The 15,253-nt window shown below is 34.4% G+C and overlaps 1 protein-coding gene across 1 annotated transcript; it reads right to left on the bottom strand.

Annotated features, from left to right (window-relative positions):
- Window positions 1-6,693: 6,693 nt before the first annotated feature.
- On the bottom strand, window positions 6,694-13,898 carry LOC107639139 (chaperone protein dnaJ GFA2, mitochondrial). Its single transcript, XM_016342569.3, has 18 exons — window positions 13,487-13,898; window positions 13,270-13,357; window positions 13,001-13,093; window positions 12,702-12,784; window positions 12,238-12,321; window positions 12,080-12,118; window positions 10,777-10,869; window positions 9,981-10,031; window positions 9,816-9,903; window positions 9,648-9,712; window positions 9,480-9,554; window positions 9,097-9,169; window positions 8,570-8,661; window positions 8,411-8,482; window positions 7,604-7,660; window positions 7,472-7,520; window positions 7,267-7,333; window positions 6,694-7,167 (listed from the first exon to the last, which is right to left on the bottom strand). Exons 1-18 carry the CDS (start codon window positions 13,556-13,558, stop codon window positions 7,071-7,073), a joined length of 1,338 nt encoding a protein of 445 aa, XP_016198055.1. The 5' UTR covers window positions 13,559-13,898; the 3' UTR covers window positions 6,694-7,070.
- Window positions 13,899-15,253: the final 1,355 nt, after the last annotated feature.

Here is a 15,253-nt window from a genome sequence, read left to right on the forward strand (position 1 = left end):
TTGAATACACTGGGAAGTGATATAATGAGATGAACTGATTAATTCCTGGATAACCACTTGATAAATTGGATGAAATTCTTGTGGGAATGGTGGTTTTATCCATCCTACGGTGAGGACAGAGGTTCCTTCCCGCTCACATTTTAAAGAAATTGGAAAAACGATACATAATTGGGGGGTTTATAAATTCAAATTGATGAAATGGGTAACTAATTGGGGTTAATAAGTTAAATTACTTATGAAATCACTAAAAGACATTAATAATGATTAATTGTGGTCTGAATGGCTGGATTGGCAAGGTCTGGGTGATATCCCACTTGTGTATTGATTGAATATTTGTAATTGGCAAGGTCTAGGTGTTATCCCGCTTGCATATTGAATTGATTTTTGCTTTAGGCACCTGTACCGGACAAGGACAGTGGTCTTATCCCGCTTGTTCCATATTTACGGTGTGACGTGGGGACAGTGATACGTAACACCCACGTTCTTTCGGATGAAAGGTGAGACGACACTCTTTATTGATGTGAGACAGCAATCTCAGTTGTTTGACACATTTATACCTCCGCGAGAAGGTGAGACGACACTTTCTGTTGAGATAATAGTATTGTGATTTATAATTCCTCCCTGGGATGCACACCAAGATACCGATCTAGGGTGTCAACCGGATTTTGTGTCGGGTTTGGCATAATAACTGACACGTGAGCTCATGACCAGTAGAACAGGCATGCATCATCTGCATATATGTAACATTGTTTGAGTATGCTAATTATATTTCGATTGTCTATGTGTTATTTCTGATTAACTTCTATTTGCCCTACTTGATGTAATTGCCTTTATTTGTGTATGAATCTCTCTACTTGTGTTTGCTTCTACTACTCAACAAATTACTGAATTTTAACCATTATGATACTGAAAAAGCTGTTGACCTGTATGGAGAAGAGTTGAAGACTTAAAACTACTGTATAGCTAAGATTTAGCTCTGTTTACCCTATTCGGTTTAGAAAGGACCCTAGACTTGAACCTTGTGAATTTGGGAGTTTAGTATTGGAATTATTACCCTACTGGGAACCTTTTAGTTCTCCCCCGTTTTGGAAATTTTCTGTTTTTCAGATACAGGACATGATGCATCTTGTCAAGCGTGTTGGATCTCTCTTCGAAGTGAAGACTCTATTTTGGATTTGCATTTTGTACTTAGTGTAGTTATATTCTCCACTTTTGAACACACTTTTGTATATCCCTCTTAAAGGTAGATTTATGGAGAAACAGGTTGTATTTTGTGTTTTTGGGATGTATTATACTTTCTAGCCGGTCTTGTCTTCGCAGGTCGAGACTAGTATTTGCTATTTATCTCCTTTTGAATTTTATATATATTTCTTTCATTTCTATATAGCTTTGACGTTTTGAGTGAGATGTGATTTCTGTTCCATTATCTTTCTTCACAGGCTCCTAGCTATATTTCTATCTTTCAGTTATATATGTATCTATTTTGCGTTTAGGCATCATAATACCTCATCACCTCTGATTTATAACTATAGCGTAAGGCTTAATGTGGTAGGATGTTACAGGGATTTTGTGTTGTTGAAATTATTGATAAAAATAGATTTGTTATGTTGTTGCTGTTTTTTAATTTTTGAGTCTATTGTTTTTGAATTTTTGTTGATAGATTTGTTGATTTCAAGGTTTAGGGTGATTATTTGTTGCTATTTTTTAATTTTGGTTGCTGATTTATTTATTGTTTGTTGAAATTATTGATAAAAATAGCTTTGTCAGGCTGCTGCTCTTTTTAATTTCTGAGTCTGTTATTTTTGAATTTTTGTTGATAGATTTGTTGATTTCAGGATTTATGGTGATTATTTTTTGCTTGTTTTTAATTTTTGTTGCTGATTTATTTGATTTTATTTATGGATGATAGTATTAATCAAGAAACCATTGCTAATAATAATGTATATGTGAATAATAATTTGTCTACCAATCCTCCTATTTCGAATGATGCTGCTAATCCTAATCCTCCTAGTTCTAACGATAGTTAGACACAAGGTTCTTCTATTTTATGGGAAAAAACATATTTAGCTTCGAAATATGTTGCTTTACAAGTAGTGAATGGAAAGCCACAATATCAATATTCATTTTGTCTACAAGTTTTTAATGGAGGCAAAATTTATAGAATGAAGAAACATTTGGCAAAGATTACTGGAGACGTGAAAAAGTATCCTAAAGTTCCGTATGATGTGGGAAAATAGATGGAAAGTTTATTGAAAGAAATTCAGAGCAACAGAAGCAAAAGAAAAGTAAGCTTTAGTGAAGATGATGGTGATGATATAGAGGATGTAATTGATGAAGCAATAGCGCAAGAAGAATAGCAACGTGCTTCGAGTCAGCAAGTCATTAGAGGCGAGCAAAAAAAGTGTTAGTTTTTAATATAATGATAACTTGTGTATTTTATTAAGTGATATTGATGTTAATTTATATCAAAGTGGTGGTGGTAATAGTGGTCTTTATGCTGCATCTCTTGATTCTTATGCTCAAGAGGGTGGATTAAAAGCGAAGATGATCCCACCGAAACAAATCTGCAACAGATTCTTGCAGATTTTTTATGATTGATGATAAATTTTATGTTGCCATTTGACATTTAGATATTTCTTTTTACTATTTAGCTTTTGAGTTCGTATTTTGATAAGATCATATGGCATTGGTTAATGACATTTCATGTATTATTTTAAATTTAGAAGATATTTTAAGATTTATATTAGACTATAATTATATTTTAGGATGTTTATTTATAACTTATTTATTATTTTATTCTAAAACTATTTTTTCAATTGAACCACAGTTGGACCGGTTGAACCAGTAAACCAGTAACTAGAGCGGTTTGATGACCAGTCTAGTTCTTAGAACCTTGAATATAAGATTATTTATTATATTCACATAATACAAGATTTAGTGAAAGATAAAGTAAGGGAACAACGTTTTTTTCTGAACAACGTAAACAATAGATTAAAAACAGAAAGTTAATTTTAATTTTAAAATCAAATTTTGAATGAATTAGGTTTAATCATCTTTTTTTTTTTGCAACCACTCTTTCGCAATCTTGTGCTACCTCCGTCGCTGCTGTATCGCGACCCCGGTGTCCTCGCACCTGCTGTCTCGTCACTTTTTTCTTATCAACTAAGTCGGATGTTCATTTTACTAAGTATGCGAATGTTCTTTTCATTCTAAAGCGGATGTTTATTTGGGTATACGATTGGTATTTTACTTTATTTACTTGATTCTGCATGCACATTCTCCGCAGAATGTTCATTTTACTATGTATGTGGATGGTTCTTTTCACTAAGATGTGGATGTTCATTATTAAACACCACTCAAAGAAAACCCCCAATTTCTTCTCCCTCCAATATATGGTTTGAAAAAAGAAACAGGTATGAACGCGATAAAAACACAGGGGACTCTCGGTGGGAGGGTGGTGGCGTAGTGACGGACCGGGTCGGGCTTGGCCGTTGAAGACACACGGCAAGGAGGACGATCTGTGCTGGTTCGAGGCTACGGCAGCGACCACACTGGGCAGGGACGCGGCGTTGAGGACGATGCATGAGGCTTTAAGACTCCCCATGCTAAAAATTGCATTCCTTATTTCATTCAGAAATCAACCCTCTGTTCATTTCTTCCGTGACCCTCAATGGAATCTTGCTTAGGATGTTGTCATACATTTGTCTTATAGTCGAAGTGAACAATGGCTCAAAATCTCTTCAATGTACCTTATTATTTCTTTCCTCTCTTCCAACCAATAACCTGCTTCATTTTTCAATCTTTAAATATGATTTCTCTCTCTTCTCTGGATGGTTGTTGCATGAAAGAAGGATGTGTTCTTATTGTCCCACTTCAACCACTTTAATCTAGATCTCTAGCCCCAAAATTTCTCCTCTTACTTCCATAATGCTGTTATTTTCGCCGTTAACACTTGTACCTGATTCTACTTCTCTTCGGTAAAATATGAATCTTGTAACTTCTTCAACTCTTCCTTCAGTCTATTTATTTCCATATCTGCCCATTTGAATGTAGGTTTACTCTACTTTTTTAGCTCTTCCTAGTGATTATTCATTCTCCTTGTTATCCTTGTCCATTCGTAATTCTGTGAGACCTCTTTTTCCCATCCCTTAACAATATTTTCACATTCTTCATGGTCAGCCCAAAATGCCTCAAATTTAAAATTCTTGCTTATCTTATATACTGGTTTTCAGTCCAAAATTAGCGGGCAATGATCCGAGCTTATAGCAAGCATGGTCGAGAGTGAAGCATTCTCAAAGAAAAGTCTCCATTCCCAATTAACCAATACCCTATCAATCCTTTCTCTAGTTACAAACCCATTTCTCAAATTACTAAACCATGTAAATCTATCCCTTTGAGATCTAAATCCTCATAAGAGAGTTAGAATAAACAAAGTTTCTGAATTCTCTTACATGGCAATGTGACTTTGGATGTAAACCCATCTTCTCTTCTTGAGTCAAAACTGTCATTAAAGTTGCCTATAAAGAGCTGAAATTTAACCTTGTTATAATTGGTTGCTGTGATTTCCCCCCATTGCTCTCTCCTCCTGCCAAAATTACATGTTCTGTCTCATAGTTATAGTATGTCTTTTAAAATGTAAAAAATTCAGACACGATTTGATTAGTCTACGCTTGTTTTGTTCTTAAATAAAAAAATTTTGGTTGGACATCTCTCTCTCTCTCTCTCTCTCTCTCTCTCTCTCTCTCTCTCTCTCTCTCTCTATATATATATATATATATATATATATACACACACAAAGTTTCATATTCATTTTTTTGGATGACCATTCACATGATCGATATAAAAAATAGTTGTTTTTTCTAACATAATGCTATATAATTAGATGCACATGTAAAACTATTTTATACTGACTGTGCATCAAATTAAATTCTCTTTTTGTTCACTTAAGTTTCCGATAGCATGATGATTATTAGTTAAAGTTCTCCCCAAACAAAATAAGGCTCCAAAATATATCAACTCTAAAATGATTGATACCAATTTAAACACAATTGACTGGGAATTATGAAAATCATAAAATCAGAAATGACACCTGTCTTAACATTTTAATTTTAAGTAGCAAAGAGCACCACCACCACCACCACCACCACCACCACCACCACCAACAACAACAACAACAACAACAAAGCCTTGTCCCACTAGGTGGGGTTGGTTACATGAATCAAACTCTCTCCCGGGATAATTTACAATTAATGCAAAATTTCCGGTCGACTCTCCTCAACAAGAAGAAGTCGATTTGAGAGCTTGTCATGCCACTTTTATAGGTTATAAGATGTTCGTCTCTCTTTTTAAAACATGTATTTGCGATGAGAAGGTCAAAGGTTGAGGAAAAGTCCAAGGTAGTTTTACCCTCAGCATTGATCACCCCGAAACCATGGCATCTGTGAATACTTCCATACCCAGTCACTTCTCTTTCAACATGGCCATTTAAATCTCCTCCTAAGAAAATCTTATCTCCCGAAGGTATGTCTTGGACCAAACTCTCTAGATCCTCCCAAAACCTTATATTGTGTTGTTCGTCCGAACCCACTTGCGGTGCATAGGCGCTAATCACATGAAAAGGACCTCCCTTCACCACAAGTTTGATAGAGATGATCCGATCTCTCACCTTCTTGACATCCACTACGTCCTTCTTCCACTGCTTATCCACAATAATACCAACCACATTCCTATTCTTCACCTTTCTTGTATACCAAAGTTTGAAACCAGAAGTATCCAACTTCCTAGCCTTCACACCAACCCATTTTGTTTCTTGTAGGCACATAATGTTAATCTTCCTCCCTGTCATGGTGTCCACCACCTCTATGGACTTTCCTGTTAAAGTACCTATGTTTCATGTCCCAAATCTCAACCTTCTGTCGTTCCGACCTTTACCTTTTACTTTGTGAACTAGCTTATTTACCCTCGTCTGTTCACGAAAACGCGGGAACCCATGCTCATTTAACACTACATCCGGGCACCGATGCAGCGGCTCTTGCTCATTTGACATCGTACTCGAGCCATACAGCGCGTTGCTTCCGAGCAACGACCTAGGTTTAGCGCAATAATGTCTTTGATTCATGTCATGGAAATTCGACTATATTTTTATGTTGGTTATCGAAGACCTAACACAACCCTCCTCCTTTATCCGGGCTTGGGACTGGCTATGTACCACAAGTGTAACATAGGCGGAATTTAAGTAGCAAAGAGCACCAAACAAACAAAATGAGATGCACCTCCACAGAGCTTTACATCATGCAGACAGAGCTTTACATCATGCAGACTCGTTGAACCCTAGCAAAGTGTATTATATACTAAGCTTTAACAACTCACAAATGTCGTTAAATCTTTCAAGAGAGTTGCCATACACATTTATCACTTATGTGATAAAGCTTAGTCACACTTCATAGTTCATATATCTATCCAGTATCCACCTTTTTCTTCTTTGGGTCACTAGAGTAGGGACTAGGCATTAACCCTCAACCGGCCACCCTTTTTTACATGGCTCATCATGCACCACCCTTAACAATGTGTATAATAACATGGCCGCTTAAGCTGACCTGAATAAACCGTTTAATAGTGTTCTTTGAAGATTCTTAGTATAAAACTCATCCCTTAAAAGGTTTAATAATTTAAAAACAAAAAGAAATTTCATCATTTCTCATAAACATGTGTATTGCAAATATTTTCTAAAATTTCGGGGTGATGCTACAACCATCGATACAAACCATCTAGTTCTAGTTTTACCTATCCGCCCAAATAATACATCTCTTAATTGTAACTTGCACCCATTCTAATTATGTTAATGGAAAAATATGTACATTATGGAACTAGAATATATGGGTGTACAGTCGAACTACCTTAAGTTAATTTGAAAGTTTAATTTAGTATGAAAGTTTTGGAGAAAATTATTACATACATTCGAAGTGGCTAAAAAAGTGGTTCCTACAAAACTTCAGCACAGCAGGCGGATTTGCCGGCCAGTTGAGCATGATTTGATGATAAAATATATAGTAGAAATTCTGCATAAGTTTTCAGCCAGAAGCTGATGCAGTTCTGCGTTTATCAGATTCCTCTTGCTCTTCCTTAGCGAACTCTTCAATCAATTCTCGCTGTCTCGTTGTTAGGTTTCTGCAGAAGGATTCCAGGCAGAGGAAAATTGTATTGTAGGAATCAATCATGAAACCATGCACAGTATATTATTGAAATAACAATATATATAACACTCACGTTGGAATGCTGACATTAAAATGAACATATTGATTGCCAAATGTGTAAGAATTCTTTGTCTTGATCCCTGTTTCAAAGAAAGAAGATAAGAATCACAAAAGAGATTAGCAATAGGTGGTGTGTGCCATTCATGCATGTATTTTTGCACAATGCTTTTCCAAAATAAAAGATATGACTTTCCTTGCATGGTTGGTAGTTGCTTTACCTTTATTTTTCAAAACCACTTTTTGACCAGGTTGGGTGCCAGGCCGAACCTGCCAAATAGGAACTCCACATTTAAACTTTGCTAGTTACTAAAATAACATGAGAAATATGCCTTGGAACAGCAATAACTAACCTTAAGAACAACATCTCCAGTAAGGGTTGGAACCTGAATGCTTCCCCCTAAAATTGCCTGAAAATAAATATACAAATTTCCAGTGTTTAGCTTAATTTTAAACTTAACACTGGAAAATGCAGCACAAACACACAACATATATTTGCGATTGACTAAATGTATGATAAAACACTTCTAGCACCAACCAAAACACTAATTGCCAAATCACACTCAGCATCTAGTCATCAACACCAAATATTTCAAACTAGTTCTTTTTTATTGTAAAAAGCAAAAATTCATGTCAACAAAACTTATACAATGTTAGTAGTTCCTAACAAGGGTGTAAATCAGATAAAGAACTGTTAAAAAAAATATGCATCTCGATTACAACTATGTCAACTCTATAAAACCACATTTTCTGAAGATAGCATATGCTTCCAGAGTATAATAAATCGAATTAACATCTCTTTTCATCGATGCTGACGAAGTTGCTCATGCAAAATATTTTTATAAAATAAGGTTATTATTGAGAGAGAGAGAGAGAGAGAGAGAGAGAGAGAGCGAGAGAGAGAGAGAGAGAGAAAGAGAGAGAGAGAGAGAGAAGTTAGCTTGCCTACAAATTTTTCATAAAAGAATATTATTTAGAGAGAAGACCAATGCAAGACAGAAGGATGAGAGATCCTTCTAATAAGTTGCTTGCCAAGAATTGTAAATTAATTACAAATTGATTCCCCCTATTAAGCATATGCATTTTTGGACAGAACGCAGGGACACTACAACTGAAAGCCACATATCTCATTGCTAAAAATTTTCGGCCAAGGAATTTACCTGTGTGATACTTAAAACAGCATCAACATGAATGTCAGATCCTTCTCTACGGAAAACAGGGTCTTCCCGAACCTAGGAAAGGGAGAAAGGAAACAAATAAAAATGATACGCCGAAAGTACAAATAAAAAGAGGATATGATCTCCAAGCTATTTAAGTACCTTAATAGTAACATAAAGATCTCCAGGTTGACCTCCATCAGGATCTGCTCCACCGCTTCCATAAACCCTAATGGTCTCATTAGTGTCAATCCCTGCAAAAGTATCAAATAAACAATCAGACCTCCTTTTTCCTAGCGGAACAACTGAACCTAAGAACCAACATAAGGGATGTGCAATAATATAAGAAAGTACATATAGCTGTCTTCTGTCAACGCATAATCAAATTCAACTACTAGTACTAAAGCTTTGTTACACAACATCCCAAAAGAGTGGGTTAGCTTAAACCTAATGGAATCACTTGTTCAAATCATTTTTTATAGATCATAGTTCCATGGAACGCAATATATTTTGGTACAGGAATGGATACATGGCATGCCACATGCAAAATTGTTATGTGGGAAGTATAGCCATGACATTCCGGTACGCAGATGAATTGTGAACTAATATGCGAGAAATGGTATGCAGTATGTCATCTAATCAATGAATTCATGTAACTATGATATGGATACCCCATTTTTAAAAGTTACCGGGCATAATATCCAACTTGACAGTCTTTGTTCCTCTGATAACCTTCGCACCCCTGCAAGACTTGCAAAACTCCTGATACAAACAATAAAGACAAAATTATTAACATTTCCCCACCAAAGCCATTGGTACTGAAGTTGAGCACAAGAATTAACTGCATATATGATAAATACAGTGCCATGATCATATGACAAGTTGAGGGGGACAGGAGAATAATAACTCCAGATATGGAATGTGTCCAAGGAAGAACAATATGCCAGCAATTAACCCAAAATTGCAGCTTATTCCATAATATCTTAATTCTGAGGTTCCGACCTGTTATATAATATACAAAACTACAAAAGTTTTAAGCTTTAATTAATAAATAAGACGAGATGAACCATACCGATACAATTTTTCCAGTTCCCTTACACGAACCACAAGTACTCTCCATCCTAAATATGCCAGCTTGTACATATGTCTGCACATGCCTCAAAATTATTAATTATTAATCTGATGACACTTTTCAAACTTGTAGCATGATCTCACTATCTAAGAGAGAGAGAATACTGACCATCCCTGACCCCTTACATCTTTTACAGGTTTCAGGTCTTGTACCAGGAGGAACACCAGTCCCACCTGCAGCAGGTTCAGCAAGAGAAAGATCCTTGACATACAGACCAAACTGAATATAGCAGTGAGATTCAAAGCTTTAAAAATATTAGATGACTAATTAGCATACCACAGGTATTACACACAACATCTGCTGGAAATGTCACGGTTTTGGTGCACCCTTGGACAGCTTCCATAAAGGATACTTCAATTGAAGTCTGTAAAAGAGATCATTGAGATTCCCTTCAAAGAAAGTCATTAGCAATATAAAGATGACTATATATGAAGAAAAAACCTTGATATCCTCGCCACCAAGATTCTGATGGAAGAAGCTCTTGACAAAATCCTGATCACCATTGAGGAGAACCATATTAGATTTCAAATATGGGATTCAAAAAGAAAGAAATCAATTAGACAACATGATTGGTTAAATGCAGAGAGGATAGACATTAGAATAATAAATAAACAAATAATACATACTGAGACCAAAATATACTGCCTTACAATTAAGAAAGAAAAACAGATGCATACTCATAAAACTAATTACATTGAAATATATTACACCAAATTTCAGCATATAGATCAGGGTGGTAAATAGATACACCATTTCCCGAACTAGTGATCGAGGAAGTTGCATGATTAGTTAAGGTGTTCTGTTCATAAATCATAAAATACAACAGAAGTGATATATAGAAATGAAAATTCATTATTAGTACTAGCTTCTTGACAAGCACAGACTGTTGTCCCCATCAAGTTGCATTTCCATTTTTTAGATATGTTTTATAATTATGTAGGATAATAGTGTTTTTTTTTTTAACAGTGGTAAGTACTTTTTTTTTAATAAACATGTGATTATGAAAGTATGTCTTGACCAGGAAGTTTCTTAAATTTAATGACAAAAGGTGGTCATTAGCACCTATTATCTTATATATGGTATAGAATAAATGATATGATAATTATGAAGCACAATTCCTAGAGGATTTCTAACTTAATGAGGAATGACCATTTCATAAAGAAATAATTATGCACAGATAGAAATGATTTAGAGAGACAGAGACAGAGCTAAATGGAGGAAATTAGTAAGTCCTTACATGATCACGGAATATCTGCTCAAATGGATTAAAGCCACTCTGGCCTCCTCCAAAACCAGTAGACTGTTGGTTCACATAGGCATCATGGCCAACCTACATATTCGTATTAAAATACATCAATTTATTTGTTGGTGGACAATAAAATAAGAAAACAACAGGACAGCAAAACAGGAAAAGGAAAAACCCGATGCTTAGGAGAAAGCAATAAATCACTCATAATAAATTGACATACCAATACACAATTAAACCTAGAAGCACGTGCATGAGCACAAGTCCTACATAAAACTGAGGCTCATAGAATCCTACACTCTTGACAAAAAAAGTCTTTGCGACTTAAAATTTTAGCAATGTACTATATCAATTTTCAATTATTATAATTTTTTTTTTTTCATTTTCTGAAAAGAAATGGTGGTGTGTCTACACTAAACAGATAAAGGATGGCCACGAGGAAGCAGGTCACAAAAAAGAAAATAAAAACTGCACAGTGAAAATTTAAACCTTCAAAATTATATGCTACATAGAATTATTGCATAGGATGATAAATAAAAAAAAAAACAAAAAATTATATATTTTCCATTTCATTGTATAAAAACTTATTTCAAGCACACATCATGGCAATATAATCTTCAACAAGTGAAGGAATAAGCTCAAGTCACAAGAATATTATTATTATTATTATTATTATTATTATTATTATTATTATTATTATTATTATTATGCAATGACAAGAGTTACCACCCCCCTATTCTCCATACTTTTCTCAAATATCTCCATCATGTTATCTTCTCATAAAGGAAAAGCCTTCTACTTAAATATCCTACGTTAAAAAAAAAAAAAAAATCTTACTTGCATTAGTTTCTTCTGACTAAGTTCAGAGGTTTTGGCTCATGTCAAAAAGCAACGATTTTATTCTGTGGCAGTCCACAGTTTTTGCAATGCTCCAGTGCAAATGGTAGGACTTCCAGAATTTTTTATGATTCCTTTTTGACTGTTGATTTCATTAGGATAGAATTATATTTTTGGCTTCTCTATGTTGCTCAGCACATGGTCTATTTAATGGGGTCTTTTAGCTGATACTCAAAGGTGTCATATATAGGATAGCTCGACTTCATGTCTTACATAAACCCTACGTATCTATGTCAAGATGGTTTATCCTCTTATGTAATTTCTCTTCAATTCTAATATAATTTCTTAGATCATTTAAAAGATAAATACTTGAAATCCTAAAACCTCTTCCACCCCCCAAATTCTCTCACCCAATAAAGGAGAAAGTATCAAGTATGTAGTTGGAAAGTCGTGAGACCTGATCATACTGTTGACGCTTTTCTTCGTCCCTCAACACCTACAACACACAAAGAAAGGCAACAAACCAGCAATCAGTTAATTTGGGGTATTCATATTCATACTAGAACTCTGGTTTGGATTAATAAGAACTACAACAACAAAGAGCAAGCTCTACACCTCATATGCAATAGTAACTTCTTGAAACTTCTTTTCAGCCTCAGGATCACTTTTGTTTGTATCTGGATGGAGCTTCTTTGCTAGCTGCAGTATATTATAAAAATCAAGACATTAGAAAAAGAAGAGGAAAAAAAATAGTATACAAGATAATTCATTTGCAGTCCTATTATGTCAACAGAGAAAAAAAGAGAGAAGTGTGTTGTGAGAGAGGGAGGAGAGGGCTCGGGAAGCAAAATTTTTTCACCAAAACTTCGTAGTCTTCTCTACCAATTGAATAATTAAAATAACAACTCCCTGTTAGAAAATGCAGATAACTGATTGTATATAAGCAAAATTTGATAGAAACTGAATATAAATTATAGAAGAAATTCTTGCCCATCCAACAGCTTAGGCAATGGCCAAATATTTTCAGCATTCAGCTCAAGAAAATGGTGGAATGGAACAAACAATTATGAGAAACCTACCCCATAGTAAGCCTTCTTTATATCAGAAGAACTTGCATTCCTACTCACACCAAGAACATCATAATAGTCTCTAGACAATGAAGCTGTAAGGAGTTCAATGTAAAAATAAGTCAGACTCACATAGAAGCAATTCAATGAAAGTAGCATGCAAGCATGAATTTCAAGCTCCTAGTGAGCCTGATCAAAAGAAAATAGTAGACAAACTACAAGTGATAAAGAACAAGAAAGAAATTCATCAAAATGCTACAATACAAAAGGAAATCATGCACGTGACACAGCAATTAATTGATAATTTATACCAGAGCCATGAATTGTTCTAGACGACCCCAAATAGTAGGTATTTGCCGCTCCTCCCAGTAACAACCAGTTCTTCAAATTTAAACCGTCTCCAACTGCAAATGAGTAATGGAGAGGATGTGAACAAAACAAAAAGTGAAAGTAAATCCATGAATCTTTTGGCCAACATAGATACACCTAAATTACTTAATTCAACATTTCATGGAGAACAAGAAATGGAAATGCAGTCAACTCTAGTAGCTGCCAAAACGTGTTATTTATGTAGTATTACCTGGACCACAACTTCCAAAAGTTTTGGCTGGATTGCAAAGCCCTGAATTCAGTACCCTATAGCCCCTTTGAAACACTGCTTGATATACCTAAAAATAAGGCAAAAAATTCCACAAATAAATCATAGTTCTCGGAAAATAAGAAAAATTGAAAGCGTCAATTTATTTAAAAAAATAAATTTGAGGAATTTATTTTTAGCGGAAACAAAGAATGCCTACGGAATCTTTGGAATCACAGAGTGATCGACGAGCAGCCCAGTGAAGAAGCCTGACGCCATTGGAGCGAACCATTTGAGGAAGCTATCTGCTCTGACAATGACAAATATTGAGGCTTTTGAAGAGAATCGAGGATTTTATTTTTGTTTTTCCTTTTATTGGATTTGTGATAGAAATTGAATGGAGCTAAAACCCCTGAGAAAACCCTAGTTCGAAGAAGGTTCTAGTTGGAGCGCGAATGAGGTCACAATTTCAAGGAAGAGCAACTGCAAATGCAACAGAACAACTGGTTTGAAAGTTGCTGTGTGTTTTCTTTTGTGAGAGTGAAAAGAATTTGGTTGTCTGGATCCTGTGAGCTACATTTGTGAACGTGTGATGGCCCAACATAACGTTACGTAGTTCCTACACTAACCCTTTGATTGGATAGATAATGAGAAATAGAGGTAAGAAAATTAGAAGAAAAAAAATAAAATAAAAAATGGATGGTTTTATGTATTGTTTGGATAAAAAAAATTAATAAAAAAAATAAAAAAATTTAATTAAATAAAAAAAATGAGAGGAAAAAAATTATATTAATTATCTTTATGGTTTTTTTTTTTTTAATTGATCAAAAGTGAATTAATAATTTTATACTTATTTATATATTTTTCTTTTATTTTTATCTTATTTTTTAGAAGAAAATATTTGGTGGATTTTATATTATTTTTTTCTATTCCATTTTTTTCTTCATTTAAACAACTTTTTTTTTTCTTATTTTCTTTTCTTCTATATTATCTTAATCCAAACAAAGTGTAAATAGAATTGTCTAATCACTAGTGTGTGCGGTTTGCAATGAATTAATTTACCTTTTTGATTTATTAAGTATTAGTTTACATTAAAATCAGTTACTAAAATTAATTATTAATATAAAATATATATTAAAATAAAAATATATAATAAAAATAAATTAAAACAATATATATCTATACACAAATATACAGTAACTAATTTTGATAATTAAATTTTATATATAAATAATATCTTTAATTTATTAAATACTTAAAATGTAATACCCTACTACACAGAGTTTTACGCTTAAGTCGTAAAACAGAGGTAATATGGTGTTACGGACCTCTAATCAGAATTTATTTACATATAATGGTGAAAAGAGATAATATACTAGGAGCCTTGAAAAACGGCTAAACAAAATCGCAAAATAAAAATCGCAATGCTCAAGGAAAAGAATTACTTGCGTGCTAAGAAACCTAAAGGTTCAAGATATAAATGAACGAAAGAACGATAAGAGAGTCAAGAATACAGTGAACTAGTTCCTGACTCAACCTGCGAAGCCAAGGCTGGTCGGAGAATATTTACATATATATACATAAGTATCTCAACTACCCAAAATATAGAATAAGACCTAACTCTCCCACAACCTCTATGAGGAACAAATAACAAGTTTCTTGGAGAGTAAGCTAGTACATGTATACATACATATACAAACTAAAACCCACAATACACCGGGGACTACTTCGCTTCAAAGAATCCAGACACCTAGCGAGGAGCCTCTCGACCTACATCTGAAAACAACAACACAGTATGGGATGAGAACCGAAGGTTCTCACCATGGTAAAGGTGCCACGCCTATAATAAATAAGGTCTTGAAAATGCCAGAAGCAATCCTAGAACTCCGTCATACAATTATAAAACTTAATCTCTAAGCAGAAGCCATAAAAAGGGGTAGGTAATCTAAGTACCCTAAACCTACTCATTTTTAAACCTAACATAAAC

Source organism: Arachis ipaensis, chromosome B4 (assembly GCF_059453495.1).
Source record: "Arachis ipaensis isolate K30076 ecotype BB chromosome B4, ASM5945349v1, whole genome shotgun sequence".
Taxonomy (NCBI): domain Eukaryota; kingdom Viridiplantae; phylum Streptophyta; class Magnoliopsida; order Fabales; family Fabaceae; genus Arachis; species Arachis ipaensis.